Below are 15,847 nucleotides of genomic sequence, written 5' to 3'. Positions count from 1 at the left end.
CTCCACTTTTTTTTCTGCAATTTCTAATTTTTTATTAAAGTACTCTGTTTTACCAGCTATATTATATCTCTTCACTTGGATCCTTCCTACCTCAACCATGACACACATATTTCCTGTCTACTGCAGGCTTTGCAGAGACAGCACTGTTCTTGCTCCCTGAGCCACCTGAGCAGCTTTTATCATGCAGCAGCTTGTGCAGGTCAAGATAAAAATGACACTACATGTTATTCATTATTGTAAATCCCTTTGGGTTTTAATAATAATAAGCATTTTATTTGTTTACAAGACAGCTAAGAACATTTACAGGAGAAAAATACACAAAAAAAGAAACAACAAACAAAAGAAAGAAAAAAAAACAAGAAACTAACAAGAGATTACAATGAAAAAGCCAACTTGAATAGATGTGCTTTGAGTTGTGATTTAAAAGTAAGAAGAGAGTATATTGAGAATATCTGGAAATAGAGAGTTCCAGACTTCCCATGGTGCTGAGGCAGTCAGAGGAAACAGTGGGGTGGATAGAAGAGGAAATGCAAAGGGAGCGTGAAAGAGTGGTGATGTGCAGGAGATCGGACAGATAAGGAGGGGAGATGTTATGGATGGCTTTGAAGGTGTTCAGCAGTATTTTAAATTGGATTCTGAACATGACCAGAAGCCAGTGAAGATGCTGTAAAACTAGGGTGATGTGAGAAAATGAGGGGGTTTTAGTAATGATACGGGCAGCTGATTCTGGACCGTTTGAAGTTTCCGGAGTGATTTGTGAGGGAGATCAATGATCTGTTCCAGTTGACGACATTTGGCTTTAATAAACAGGAGTTCAGAAGTTCAAAGGATCAACCAAGTTTGCAAAGCTTAGGAAGCTTTACAAACTTACTAAGATTTATAAAGCGTAGTAAACTTGCAAAGCTTTGTAAGCTTTACAAACTGAACACACACCCTGTGTATCTGACATAAACCAGTTCTGATCCAGTTACCTTCCACGTACTCCATGACCATGCAGAGATGGCGGCGCGTTTCGAAGGAACAGAACATGGACACAACAAAGGGGTTTTCTGCGAAGGTGAGGATGTCCCTCTCCACAAATGCTTGCTGGATCTGGTTCCTTAGTATCAGATTCTGCTTGTTGATCTTCTTCATGGCAAATCGCTGACGTGTCTCCCTGTGCCGCACCAGGTAGACGGCACTGCAAAGAGGAGTGGAGAACAAGGGAAGAGGAGCGAGAAAAAAAAAAATTGTTTTTAAATTTAGAATATACAACACAAGCAACTTTCCTGTTCAGAATATCTCTTGCTGGAGTAGAATATAGTAGCATATTGTCATGATTCTAGGGTGCTTTTGTTTTGTGCTTTTAATCCTTTGCTTGTTTATTTTTGTGCATTAGGTCTTCCCTTATTCAACAACAATAATGAACACAGGAATGTGTTCATTGCTTAGTTTCTTAGATTATACTTTTGTTTTGTTCTTTGTGCATTTAAATTTATTCATCTTAGGTTATTGACAGGTCTTTCCATTTTGGTTTATAGATCCTTTGAGTCTTAGTTCAACTCACTTTATATTAATTAGTCTTCCTGCTCAGTTTTCCTACAGTTGTGCTGGTTAATCTGTCAGTTTGTATCCGTGCCTCAGTATTAAAGCTCCTGGTCTTTCATTGCTTGTTGCTTGATTCTTTTGTTCATTATAATCTTTGACCTGCTGTCTCTCCACGTTTTTTTCTGCAATTTCAAATTTTTTATTAAAGTACTCTGTTTTACCAGCTATATTATATCTCTTCACTTGGATCCTTCCTACCTCAACCATGACACATATAATTCCTGTCTACTGCAGGCTTTGCAGAGACAGCACTGTTCTTGCTCCCTGTGCTACCTGAGGCAGCTTTTATCATGCAGCAGCTTGTGCAGGTCAAGATAAAAATGACACTACATGTTATTCATTATTTTAAATCCCTTTGGGTATATTATTTCCTGAATCCATTTAAAATTATGTAACATACTTTCAAATAAATGAAAAAGCCATTCCCTGAACAAATGTCTGACATGAACCCAATAAAATGTGTCCAATCTAAATCTCATGGGTTTTGACTTCCTGCTCTTTTAAATATTGATAGAGCAAAGAAGGGCAAGATTTAAAAAAATTGCGATGCCAAAACTGTTTTGTCTCGCATATCACTCAGACACTGACAGACATAACTGAATTTAAAATATGTAAGTCCACAGACTTAGTGGTACTTTAGGTTTCATAAAGACACTATTATTTCTGTCTATAAAATATCATAGCTCCACACAGTTAGGAGCAGAAAAAGCTAGAATACTGAAAAAACTTTTATCTTAGGAGTTTCTGTTATTAGTTTGAGAAATATTGGCTTATGACATTCTAGCTGTTAAAATATATTAAATATTTGGCAATCTAAAAGTAGTTATCTTAATTTTGGCTAAACAGAATGCGAAGTATAACAAAGTCAGCATGGCTGAGAAGCTTAGAATATCTGGGTTTTGTTACCTAATAATAGAACCTAAGTGTTCTATTACCGATGATTGACCAAAATATTTTAAATTTTAATATTTTAAATATGGAACTGATTTATATATATCTTTTGCCTTTTTTCTAAAATCCTATTTTAAATAGTTTAAAAAAATGATGTAATGATAATATTCCCAATTTTGTTTAGCTTTAGAGGGGAACTAAAAAGTGAACACACCCATATTAAATCCTATAGTTTGTGCTGTAGTAAAGTGATAAATCATTTTCAACATTTATAGTGATATTTTATTCAACAGTTAATCTGAGAAAAAAAAAAACTTAGTGAAGTTTAATGAAAAAGAAACACTGCAATAAGCTGGTTGCATATGTGTGCATTAGATTGTTACTTTGTTAAAACACTTTCTGATTCAATTTAAACATTCAGCCATCAATTAAAATCAAATCCTTAAAAAAGTTAATCTGTAGGTTTTTCCTGACATTTGCCGAAATGTAAACACCCCACTTTGTACAGAAGTTACAAATAAAAGGAAACCATTGTATGAAAGCATCAGATGGGCACAAAAAAATCACTGCATAATGTATGTCAGGGAAGGAAAGATAAGCTAGAAAAAGGTCAGCAAAGACTGCCAAGAGACAAACACTAAAATAATTGCATGAGTTCCTAACTAGCACTGGTTGTGTTCCACTAAAATCTTGCAGAACAATGTTTTATAATCTTCCAATAAGTCAAGCTACAACTTTTTTTCCACAATTTCAAAGCATATATTAGGTTTTAAAACAGCAAAACTATGCCCAGCCATTCATATCATCAAATGACTGGCTTCAATAGAAAAAAGTTCAACGCGAAACTAAACTAAATCCGACAGGAAATGCTTACAGTCACCTGAAGTGGCCTTATGGCAGCTTTTTCATTAACATTTTTATGTCACCCTCCAACAGTTTAATTACTTTGTTACTTTACTTTTAAATGATATGCCACATTAGAGGTGGAAAAAATATTATTAATAAACGTCTAATTTTTATACCTTTAAAAACCAGCTTTTTCTAGATGTGTAAAACTTGTGTAAACTTTTTAAGTCGATTGTAAGTCCCCACAAAACTCTCCAGATTTTATCCTCTAAAGACTTTATATACCTTAAGCAGATGTGATTTTCTTTCTGTGCGGACTCAGTGAGGCACAAATCCTTTACTTACCCGTAAGCTCCATTGCTTATCAGTTTGATGGTCTGAAAGTCTTCTTCACAGGGTGGCTTGATGGATTTGCCTTTTCCCTGGGAACATCCAACGACTTAAAATCACAACTCAAACATTAACGTAAGCAATTTCTTTTGCAACAGCTGACTGTCCAAGTTTTTATGCTAGTCTGTAGGGACATCCATGTGAAATGTGTGTGACTGCTGATATGAAACAGGAGCATTGGGTGGATGTTTGTTTGTTAGTTCCTCACCTCTGCTGAGTCATCCGTCTCTGGAGTGTGTGGACCCTCACTGTCATAGCTGTCAAGGCTCACAATTTCTGTAGAGAAACATGTTTGTTTCAAACAAAAGTGGTGTTATAAAGATAAAAAAGCACATGCATCCCACTTTGTTTTGGCAACCAAAATGTCCTCCTTTTAAGTGGTGCTATTTTCTTTAGCTCTCCTTCCTCCCTGTTTTGTTCTCTCTCCTCTTCGGCAGCACTGCCAACCAACGGTTAACGTTCCTGCATTTTCTATGTGACAGCTGGTTAAATCCTCCGATTGTGCCACAGTTTTGACGTGGCAGAGAAATAATTGACTGAGAATTTAGTTTCCAAAGCCCCGACAACTCTTCGCTGTAGTTAATAAATTGATTGTAGATAAAAGTCACAGAGGAGAGAATCACATAATTAGTGAGTTTTCTGTTTCAGACTGAAAGACTTGTCATTCGTCGCTAAGAAACCAAGAAAAGAAACAATAGTGTGAAAGTAAGAACGTGCAAGCGGCTATGTGGGTGTGCATGCATGCCAGTGCATGACAATGTAAGTGCAAAAGGCTGTGCAGGATAAGATATCAAGTGGCACATTGTTAGCAGAGATTTATTAAAATAAAGTATTTCACTCAGTCAGAAATAAAACTATGTGGTTATTTCTTAGTGAGTTATTCTGTCACATTAAACCATTAAAGCTCCTAAAGGACTACAAAAGGAGCAGTTCACCAGAAATGGACAAAACTTTGAGTGAGAGGGCTCAAATTAACTCACCATAAATGTAAGAGAGCAACATTTACACAATATTACCCAGCAAATGTTACTGTTAAAACAGACAGTCTTATTCAAAGCATCCTTATCCACACTGTCATTCCGAATTTTCTTTTTCAATACAACCATTATGAGTAAATTTATTTAGTGGTGAAAAAATATCATTTTAGGTAATAACTGTTTTTTATCAAACTCAGTTATTGCCCCTAACAATCTCTTTAAGTTAAATGAAGCATTTTGTTAATGTATAATTTAATTTTTAAGTTCATCAGAGTTGAAACATCAGGAGGTTTCAAATTAATAATCTGGAAACTGGATTGTCAGTGGATCTTTCAGCAAAGTACTGATGCAAAACTTTTTGCAACATACAAAATTAAACTTATTAAATGATCATCTCAGTTCCCAGATCTAATTCATGAAGAAATCTGTGCATTAAACATTCAGATTGATGCAGGATAGAGCTGCTCCCTTCAGAAATCACTAAAACAGATAATCTGTCTTTTTCTCACCACAAATGTACCACTTTTCTTATTTTGGTCTGTACACTCACTGATAACAAGTGAGCTTTTTATCGTCAGATGCTTTTACTGTGGGTTGAGTTTCATGGTGCATTTCCTTCATCTTTCCAACTATTTCAAGTGTTTACGGTGAATTATTTGTTCATCTCCAGGATAGGAAGCTCAGGACCTAAAAGAGTGGCAGTGATCCTTGGATTTAACTTCAGGAAATAAATTGAAACTATTAAAGCCTGTCTCCAAACTGAAAAAAAAATTCTGTGTGCATTGCTTCAGGCAGAACGTTGTGCGAAAAGATAAAAAATATTCGCTCTTTCTTTAACCTTCTAAAGGATCTCGGGTCAGTCCCAGTTGACTGATGATATATCTGGGGATGTCAGCTTTCATTAATTGTCCCTCTTTGGCATGATCCTCTGCAGCCTCCAGTAGATGGTAAAACTCTTCTGGATTGAACTCCTGTCATTGGATGGATAAATGTTGAAGAGAAATCAATGTAAACAGTAAGTACACAAATGTATTCATGACAGAAAGACAGAAACTAATTGGGCATTTATTTGAAGAACCAATCCTAAGAGCATCCCTATGTATTTTTAGGTTTTCCAGAGTCTACAGTTGTTTACATTCATTTTTAAGTATAGGAAACTAAAGCTATAAATGCAAGGAAGAAATTTCGAGAAGAGGTTTAAAATATCGTGGAAGCGCCAGTAGGAAGAGTTGAAAGAATGAAAACGTACACAAGGATGAAGGATAGAAGAACATCATACAAGTAATATTTTGCTAATTTAAAAGAATGCACTAGAGTTGTAGAAGCATAAGTGGTCCACTACATGACAAAACACAATCAGCATTAACACTCCTGTAGACTTTGAATTGCTCCCTTTTTCTTGTCAAAATCCTCCCTTTTTCAAGTGGAACACGTTTTTGTGGGAGTCAGTTTCATTCTTGTAGCAGGGAAAACATTTTGATTGGAAAACCGAGGGCATGTTGGATCATTTCCGTCCATGCTTTCTCATCTTTGCTCCTCTATTCCAGAGGAGAAGGAATTAACCTGGCTTTCTGATCACTTCCTCTGCTGGGGGGATAATATTCCGGCAGCTAGCAGCGTACTCACTGTGTGACATTTTCAACAAATCAGACTTTGTAACTGACCTGAATGCCAAATGAACTCCAGAGCCACGGACAACATTTTATCAGTGCAAGTATTCTCCTTTCCAACCTTAGAGCCATGAGGATCTAAAGTCCCCGCTACATCCTGACTGACCCTATCGACCTCTTCTAACGGTTGCCTTGACAACGGAAAGATGAGCCGGAGGGTTTAGGAGCCAGATGAACAGTCGAGGCCATCAATCAGCAAGCAGATATGCAGGTGTGGTTAGACCTTATATGTGCACAACAACTAGTGTTATTCCTAGATAATTTCAGGTGAAATATGCATCAGCATGCCAAGGACACGGCTCCATCTACCAGGGCAGATTTGATTCTGAGAGAACAGCCAGGTACAGGAGGAAGGAATATTCCAATTTCCATATTGCAGATAAGTAAAAAAATATCCTGGAGGATTAAGTATATATGCTGCGGCAGCAGAGCATTTGCGATACACCGAATCACACAGTTTTAACAAGACCCTGACCTCTACTGCATAATACAACACATTTATATGTTTCCAACATATCATACAATAAAAATACTGCTATTTAATTAAAAGCAACAAATAAACACTGGAATCTATTTCTAAATGCAATGACACATGCAAAATGAATATCACAACTGAAGAATTGCTACAGATAACATGCAACAATGTTATGCTAATGAACTATTTAGTGCTTGTATGCAGGAAAAAGCTTATTATGCCTATTATAATTTATGTAATTCTAATAAGAAACCGATATGCAGAGTGAGTGTAAAGATGCTTAGGGAAATTGGTAGGTGACTGGAATTTGTCACAAAATCTAAAACGATGATTTTACTGAGGGTTGAAATTTCTTAGAGAGATGTAAGAAACTATTTCAAACTAAACAGTTTATTCTTTGCTTGAGAGGTTTATTGCGAGGAAATAAAAGAGCAGCACTTTCAGCAGATAACAGGAAGTATTGATTATTACTAAAGATTTTTATTTTTTCCTTTTAGCATTAATAAATCCCAGTAGATTTGTAACACTTTTTTAACCAACTAACCAAACTGATAAAAGGAACATATATATGGTCAGAAGGAACTTGCCAAACACTCCAGCAGCCTGGCAGGACGAGATATGATGATGAAGAGCTTTTTCACAAGCTCAGTGACAAAGGTGAGCTCTGAACTCTCTGAGCGCTCATACGCCTGGCAAAGAAAGACAGGATGACGTTAGGTGAGATATGAAGTCAACAATTATCTCCATCTTTATGATTCATGCGTAACTCACATCATGCAACAGCTTCTCCAGATTCTCCTGCAGCTCTCTGAAGTAAACGCTTGTAATCAGCCCCTCGTGTGATTTGGTCAGGCAGTCTCTGGACATCTCGGCGACCTGGTGGTGGATGAAACTGAGGACCCCGTCGGCCAGGGGCAGCACGTTCTCTGGAGAGTAGTTCTGGATGAACTCTGCCAACCTCTCCTCCATCTGAGCTGTGGCCTTAGTGGGGACATGTGTGATGAGTTAGACTACAATGCAACAGAACCTTGACTGCACACTTCTGTAAAGTTTTAGAAGTAGAGGATTCTTCTATTAAAGTATATTCCATGACATTTGTTGCATGGCATGCGTTTGAATAAGCAAATCCTCACAACCCTATATGAAATACAGACATTTAAGTCAAAATTCTAGAGACAATTTAGAGTTAAAGTCAGGCAGGAAACCATGTTTGTGCTGAAAAATATGATTTTACAAGCAACTGAATAAGGATATATTATTACATTTTTAGGCAAATACACATTGTGACCTCATTTCCTCTCAGTAATTATGACAGTGTTTAATACGTTTTACGTTTTGTACAGATTCAGATTAAAATGTTCCTTCAGCATATGATCAAACAATGAGAAAAAGACTTTCTTTTTATCATGACCACTTTATATAGAAATTATATTAATATTGCCTGTTCCTCTGTCAGTCTAGGTACTCTTGAGTTAGAAGTACAAACTGAAGTCAGGTCCAAGTCTCCAATGGAAACAGAAACCAGGACGCCTGTCTCGTGCTTGTCTGCTCCCTCAGCTGTGGAAAGCTTTTGAACAGTAACCAGCAGAGCTTGATTGACTGAACATCTTAGGATCCCCTTTTCACAAAAGTCCTCACGAAATATCAATACTTCTCTTTGTTCTTGCAGTGTGCTCTGCACTTTAGTGGAGGTCAGCTAAATGTAAGTATTCACAAGGGTTCTCTACAAATAAACAGTGAAGGTATGAGAATGCAAGCATTTGACTGAGCTTTAAAGGAGACACTCATGTGAAATCTAGTGGCATTTACAGGACAAATAATATTCTGAGATGAAGTAGGCCAAACTCTTGATTGTATTTGGAACTCAGTCTGAAGACCCAAACCTCAATAATGTCAAATTTAAGGTAAGCAATTACTATTGAAAGCAGTGTTTAGTGCTCAAAGCTTTCAACACTGCAGGTTTTAGACCTTCTTTGCCTCAACATTCCCGATTTACATAATTACCTGCAATATGTTCTACAGCTGACTAACTTAAGAAGCTTCTGGGGTGAGAAACAAAGAAGTGTGAAGAACTTTTATCTTAAACCCACTATGTAAACATGCATTGCATTATTCTGTCTCATCCAGCTGCAATACAAATGGCAGCAATGTTTGAGACAGGATTCAGGATTCAGAAACTGCTTCTCATTTTTCCCGTCATTCCCTAGACGTGCATCCTGTCGTACATGCTTCTACAATGTATGTCATTATGAATATCAAATTTATTTAAAAGTTTGAAGTAAATATATTTAAATGTATACATAAACTGAGCTCTTTTTATGCTTCATCTCCATCATTACTCAAATCTACTTAGATACAAAGAGAAATAAAATGATATTCAATAAAATGGACACCTAAAAAAAGAAAGGAAGAAAATTACTATCCATATCTACAAAGTGGGCATACAAATTTCCAAAGAATGCTGTTGTCCTTGATTAATTTGTTTTTATAAACAGAAAACGAGCAGTAGCAATTAAATAAAACAGGAAAAATAAGATGGGTTACACAGGGCTAATGGATTTGTTATTGATAGAAAGCCTATTAGTATATTGTTTTGCACCTTTTATGCAAAACATACAATTTTTAAATTTGGCTGAACAGTGTATGACTGAGTGAATTTCATGTTCTAATCAACAAATGTCAACTGAACTTGACACAAGTTGGTAAAATGTCACAAATGAAATACTACTTGTATAATAATTTGGTCTTGATGCTAAATACTATCTATTTCTAAAGAGTTATGGTTTTACACAGGAAACCCACAACTGCTGACATTATATTTTACCAATATCATCCTCAGCTGTTGGAGGCAAGATTTTACAAATTGGCTTTTTTTTGGTTAGCTCTGTGACAAATAATCCCTTCATTGTGAGCTTTATAAAATAATCACTTGCACGCTTTCTGCTGTTTGATAATGATGATAGAGAACTCACTGCAATGCCGACTTGTTGCTGAATGTTATAAATGACTCATGTCTTACAACATAAACAGCAGCAGCTGTGTGCAATAGCACTGGAAATAAATCAGCACAGCCTGAGATGATATTCTACTTTTCATCTTGAGGTCAAATTAGCTCATTCTCAACAAAAGTCAAACTTATAATGTAAACAAATTAACCAATCCTTTAACACCTGAAATGGATAAAAGGTGTTTATACTGAGCCACCTGTCAACCCTAAGACAAAAAATAAATCTTAAATGTGTTTTCTTGAAAGGTTTTTAAGATTGTGTCTGTTGCTTGGAAGTTCTTGCTAAAATAATTGGTATCTGTGTTCTTGAAAGGTCTGATTCCTGTTAAAAAATGAATGTTTTATCTGCAAGTAAGACTTGACCATTGTGCTGTGTGTTAGAGGAATATGTGTGTTTAGGTAAGGTTTGTGTGAGCCTGACCTTGGGGAAGCGTTCCTTGTAGACATGGTTCATCATCACAATTTCATTGTCATAGCAGGATGGAGAGCGCCCTGGGCTGCGGAGACAAACAGACAGCAGGAGAGTAATATACACATATAGTGGTGTGAAAAAGTGTTTACCCCTTCCTCATTTTCTTTATTTTTGCATGTTCGTCACACTTAAAGTGTTTTAGATCAAACCAATTTAAATATTAGTCAAAGACGACACAAGTAAACACAAAATGCAGTTTTTAAATTAAGGCGTTTATTAATGGAGACAAAAAATCCTCAAAAAAATAACTTAACTGTGATTTAACACACCTGAGTTTAGTGTATCTAGGCACAGAAAAGCCTGGTTACTGCCACACTGCTCAATTAAGACATCATTTAAATACAACCTGGATGACAAAGTGAAGTACACTAAAAGATCCACAAAAGCAACACAACATGAAGAAATCCAAAGAAATTAACACCTAAGTGTGACAAAACTGCATAAAAATATGAAATCAGGAAACACTTTGTCACACCACTGAATATTCTGGTGCACCTCTTACTGAGGAAATCAGGCAAAAATACAGCAAAACAAAAGAAGTTAACAGATGCTATCTTATAATTTATACTTAAAGAGAGTTTTTTTTTGCTCTACTTAATTTTATAAATGTTGTTTTGGTCCATTATGTTAATAAAGTCTTCAGAAATTCAGTGCACGCCGCTTCTGTAATGTTTTTATTACAATCCCCATTAACCGCCAGAAACAGATTTAATACAAAATCATCACACAGCAATGAGAAGCAGGGGAACACTGTAGTTTAATGCTACTAGATTTCTATATACACAATCTGAGCAACCAGCCAGTTGAAAACTCAAAATTCAATCTGATCAGAAAATCCACCACACCTATCTCGCACACTCTTTAGTGTGGAAGTTAATGCTGAAGGGAGAAGACTAATTACAATATCAATATAAGTCAAACAAAAGACCAAATAAGAAGAAGTAAACTTCTGTCTACACAGAAATGGCTGCTGTTCATTCAGACTTAGCTCTGTAGCAGTTTTGGGTTCTATGCTTTTGTTTGTTACATACCTGACTTTTTCATGTACAAAACAGCAGGGCAAAACTCAACTAGAAACCTGAAATCAACTACAAAGCTCCGACCAGTACATCTTAAACATACAGCCAATCAAAATGTTATCTGGATTAACAACTGATGATGAAAAATATGTTAATTGAGGAAACATTTACTCTTTTTAGGGAATTTGCAAGTGCAGTATTCACCCCTTTATTTCTAAGGTGTTCCTAAAAATCTCTCTTTTCAAGGGTTACAACAATGATTGATATGAACACAAATATTGCTCTCAGAAGAACCCTATCCTTTATAAAATAAGCCTCTGTATCCCTGTAAATTTAATCAGCATTTTAAATGTAGTGTCATTTAAATGTGAGGATTATGCGATGAACCCAGGTTGTTGAGTGAGAATGATGATTTAATATCCATAGATCCAAAAAACACAATAATCCAGGCAGCACAGATGAGCGGAAGTCTAATGCGCACAACGGGAGCAAATGAATAACTGACGGCAGACGAAACGACAGACGTTACTCAAGAACTAGACAGATTAGACAAGGACCCAACAAGAAACCAGGAACACAGGTGGGATTAAATACACAGGAAGACAATCAGGAGAAACAAAGGACAGCTGGGGACAATCAAGGAGTGGACAGGACAACACGAAGACTAAATTTAACTGAAAACAACACAAAAACCTAAATTAACCCAGAGAAAAAAACCAAAACCTTACATGTAGACTTGTTTTCTTGGATTTCATCTGTTCTACCTCCACCATTTGGCATAAGATCTTTCCATTAGGATACAAGCAAGCAAGCACTTGAAAATGCTTTTCTACATCGTTCTTTTGACCTGCAGCTCTTGTACCTGAGGCTTCTGGAGCGAGGTCGCACATGAGGCGAACGCCGCCCCCCGTCATCGTCTGTGATGCTCTCTGTGCTGCCAAAGTGCTTGGACAGGAAGTGCAATTCATCCATGGTTGGTTGAAAGGGCAGCTGGTGCAGACGCTCCTGAGAGGAACTGGACGACTGGAGAGGGATCAGAGACAGAAAGAAGAAGGGAAAAAAGAGAGGGGTTAAAGTGACCTGCTCTTTCTTTGACTTTTTTTTAAGGCTTTGGAGGAAAAACATCAAACATTTAAAAATAGAAACCCAGAGATAACAAAGACCACATCAAAAAGAAAAGGAAAAAAGAAAAGAAGAAAGCACAGCATGATGTGTGTGGGTAGAAAACTAATTGATAGAATCAGCTAAGTAAAAGAAAAGCAACTACGAGAGGTGGAGAAAATACAACACTGAAAGGGTTTGTGTAGGAGCATAGCCAACTTTAGTAGTCTAGAAAACATCAGAAAGACCTCAGCCCCTCAAAAATGTAACTTAAAGTAGATGTTGACTTGCTGCTTTAAGTGTTTGATACCACTGGGAGGTGAAGGTAATGCTGTTTGGGCTCAAACAAAAGACTTTTCTTCTGCACAGGAGTGGAAAGTGGCCTGGATCAATGTGAGGCTTAATGAACACATCTCCCTTTGGGAGTTCAAGGCTAGCTAGCTTTGGTCACAATCATTTCTGCTACAAAAATCCAGTTGATGCTCTGTTTAGAGAAGAGCTGACAGGACTAAATTAATTAGGAAGTTCTTGGACACAAAGATTATTTCATAGAAATTTTATTTAATATAATAATCAATATAGAAGAGATATGTTTAGTATTGATCTCATATTTCAAAGAGTTTCTGTGAGTATATCTTTTCACTTCTTCTACAACTGCTTTCTATACGAGGAGCACAGTTGGATCACCTAGCAGTCAATTTCAAGACTTTGTAGCATTTTGATGAGGTTTTATTGATTTTGGATACACACAGATTCACACTGACACAGTTTAAAGCAGTAAAACGAGAAAAAAGTGCTGATCATGATGGCATGATGCAACTTTCTGCAGGAAAATCTTTGGATTTAGAGTTAATATAGATGCCTCTTTGTCACCGCACCTAGCTAAGCACTGATTTACCACAAAACGATTTCCGTTTCAACAGCCCTGCAGGATGGCAGCTGCCGCAGCCTAACAGGATAGTGCACTCTGCTTCACAGGAGTAATGCAATGCATTGCAAAAGTATTCATGCCCCATCGAGATTTTATACCGCAGTTAAATCTAAAAAGTTCACTGACCCCCAAGGTGGCAGAATCGTGCTGTTTAGATAATTTTCTTCAGCAGAAACAGGAAAGACAGACAGAGCTAAATAAAAGGCAAAGATGTAATAAAACTTGTTAGAAGCTCCAAAATACTTGCAACTAGTGTGAAGATTCACCTTGTACCAGACAATAACTTTAAACATATCTTTATCCAAGCACTAGTTTGTGTTTGTGTGCCACATGAAGTCACAATAAAATACATAGAGGTTGTTTTGGTGATATCAAAAAACATGGAAAAGCTCAACCAGATGCCTTTGCAAGGGACTGTATAAAGTAGAAAATGCTTAAGGTCAAAAACAAACAAATATCTACAAGATGCACTGAAGTTTGGGGCTGAAACGATTCCTCGAGTGATTCGAGTACCTCGATTATTAAAATTCCTCGAGGAAAATTTCACTGCCTCGAAGCTTCGTTAAGTTATGTTTCATTATTTAATGCACCGTGTTCCGGCCGGGTAATTACTTGCGTTGCGCAGCGCTCTCACTTCTGCCTGAGTTGTTGACGAAAGCTAAGTGTTAGCAGCAGAAGGTCCAATTTTCAAGTTCGGCCTGGGAGGATTTTATTGATTGATGATTATGTCCGGCAGGTCTTTGTCGTTTTTAGGGAGATCAATAAGCATCCTTAAAATGACTGGCACGACGCTGGAGTAAGGCAGCTTTTTCCATCCCGGAGCTGCTGCCTGGTGGCGGTTCACAGCGAACAGTGGGGAAGAGCTGAAGGTGTATTTATACAGGTGAGCAGATAGACTGAACACTGCGAGCGGCTGCGCATTAGATGATTAACCTAAGTGTAGTCTTACGGACGAACCGGAAAATGTTTTTAATATCATCCCGGTCTAAATGAATGGGCGGCGGAGCTCATCATAGCTGGTTGATGAGTTTCTGTGTGTGACGAAAGAAGGTGTCAAATCTCGTCGCTAACATAAACACAAAAGCTATAAATGACTGGGCAAGGTGAGAGTTCATCTATTAAATTGACTGAAGATGAATGCATAAACCAAAAGCTGGAGTATAGACATTTTTATGAGCGTATTTGTGAGCCTGCCTCTTTATCATTAAATTTAATATAACTTCAGATTCTTGTGTAACTTTTCTTCTGGTTAACTTAGAAAGTGAGCTATTATTGTTACAAGTTCATTTTCTAACCTACATAAAAGTTATTGTTAGCGAAGCTCAAATGTGAAAAATTGGACTGATGTTGATATGCGATAGTAACACTGCTGTTATGTTAGATTTACCAATGTTTTATTTGATCTTTTTTTATCCAATTAGTTGATTAATCGTAAGAATAATCGATAGATTGCTCGATTACTAAAATATTCGTTTACAACAGCCCTGCTGAAGTGTACTGGACTCCAGCTCAGAGTCAATTCAGATCAATAGATCTGCCTGCGCCTGACTCCATAGATCATCCTGGGAAAACCTCTGACTGTTCACTGATCAATCAAAGCTTTAAAAAACTAAGTACATATACTACCAATTACTGCAACCCAACAGTCCTTAGAGATTGCAATTGTGATTTGATACGTTGCATGGGTTTACAGCAGCCCTTCTATTATATATAACGTTCTCAAAGAAAAACTCCTTTTTAAACACAAGAGTTCTCCTGTCATTGTTTCTGGTTAGTATGCAAGTGTCCCACTGTAGCTAATCAAGCGAGTAATGGCGCATGTCAGAACCAGCAGAGCAGTAATGACTGGGTGGAAAGGCTGGAGAGGTGTGTTGGAGGTAAAAAGAATTTGGAGAGACAGAGCAGATATCTTCAGCTTCAATAAAAAGAGTCAGTAGAGTGAATTACTTTGTTGTTGCAGTGCAGAAATTAGGAGGAATAAGCAGAAAGGATGCAGAGGAGGTGAGTTTCTCCAGGATATAAATAAATGCACTGCAAGTGGACTGAGTTGACACATCCACCTGAGCTTCCCTCGCATTACAATCCATTTCCTAAATGGACAATTTAAAAAAAATAAATGTGGCAGTGTTCATCTCTCACAGAAGCCTCTTATGTTTCGAACATCTTGCATTCAGACTGAGCCGATTGCTGTTTTAGTCTCTCCGTTTGCCTGAAATCATATTTCATCTCTAACTCCCTCTCTTTCATTTTGTCTCAGTTGGCTCCTTTTATCATCTTTCGCTGCCTCTCTGGAGATTTAGAGATGAAAAGAGAAACCACTTGCAAACACAACGATTGGTTACATTTCCTTTCAATTACCTCTGCTGCACGTTTTTTTCCCTGAAACTCTAAGATATGAGTTGCAGCTAAGCCAGGTCGATCATATCTTAGCAACTGATTAGATATTTTTAGCTCTGCTTTACATGCGTTGCATGTTCTTGC

At 37.1% G+C, this 15,847-nt stretch overlaps 1 protein-coding gene across 4 annotated transcripts in view; it reads right to left on the bottom strand.

Annotated features, from left to right (window-relative positions):
* The window catches only part of mast1a (microtubule associated serine/threonine kinase 1a), a 73,846-nt gene that overhangs the window by 20,004 nt on the left and 37,995 nt on the right, over nt 1-15,847 (bottom strand). For all 4 annotated transcript variants that reach the window (XM_028016682.1, XM_028016683.1, XM_028016684.1 and 1 more), the window contains 8 exons: nt 12,197-12,357; nt 10,265-10,340; nt 7,608-7,817; nt 7,424-7,525; nt 5,530-5,662; nt 3,923-3,990; nt 3,670-3,746; nt 972-1,180 (listed from right to left, as the gene is read on the bottom strand). In XM_028016682.1, the coding sequence (XP_027872483.1) occupies nt 972-1,180; nt 3,670-3,746; nt 3,923-3,990; nt 5,530-5,662; nt 7,424-7,525; nt 7,608-7,817; nt 10,265-10,340; nt 12,197-12,357 (1,036 nt within the window). The remainder of the gene's footprint in view (nt 1-971; nt 1,181-3,669; nt 3,747-3,922; nt 3,991-5,529; nt 5,663-7,423; nt 7,526-7,607; nt 7,818-10,264; nt 10,341-12,196; nt 12,358-15,847) is intronic.

The sequence above is a fragment of the Xiphophorus couchianus genome, chromosome 5 (assembly GCF_001444195.1).
Source record: "Xiphophorus couchianus chromosome 5, X_couchianus-1.0, whole genome shotgun sequence".
Taxonomy (NCBI): domain Eukaryota; kingdom Metazoa; phylum Chordata; class Actinopteri; order Cyprinodontiformes; family Poeciliidae; genus Xiphophorus; species Xiphophorus couchianus.
Note: the sequence above shows the minus strand (reverse complement) of the source record. Positions and strands in the feature narration are given on the sequence as shown.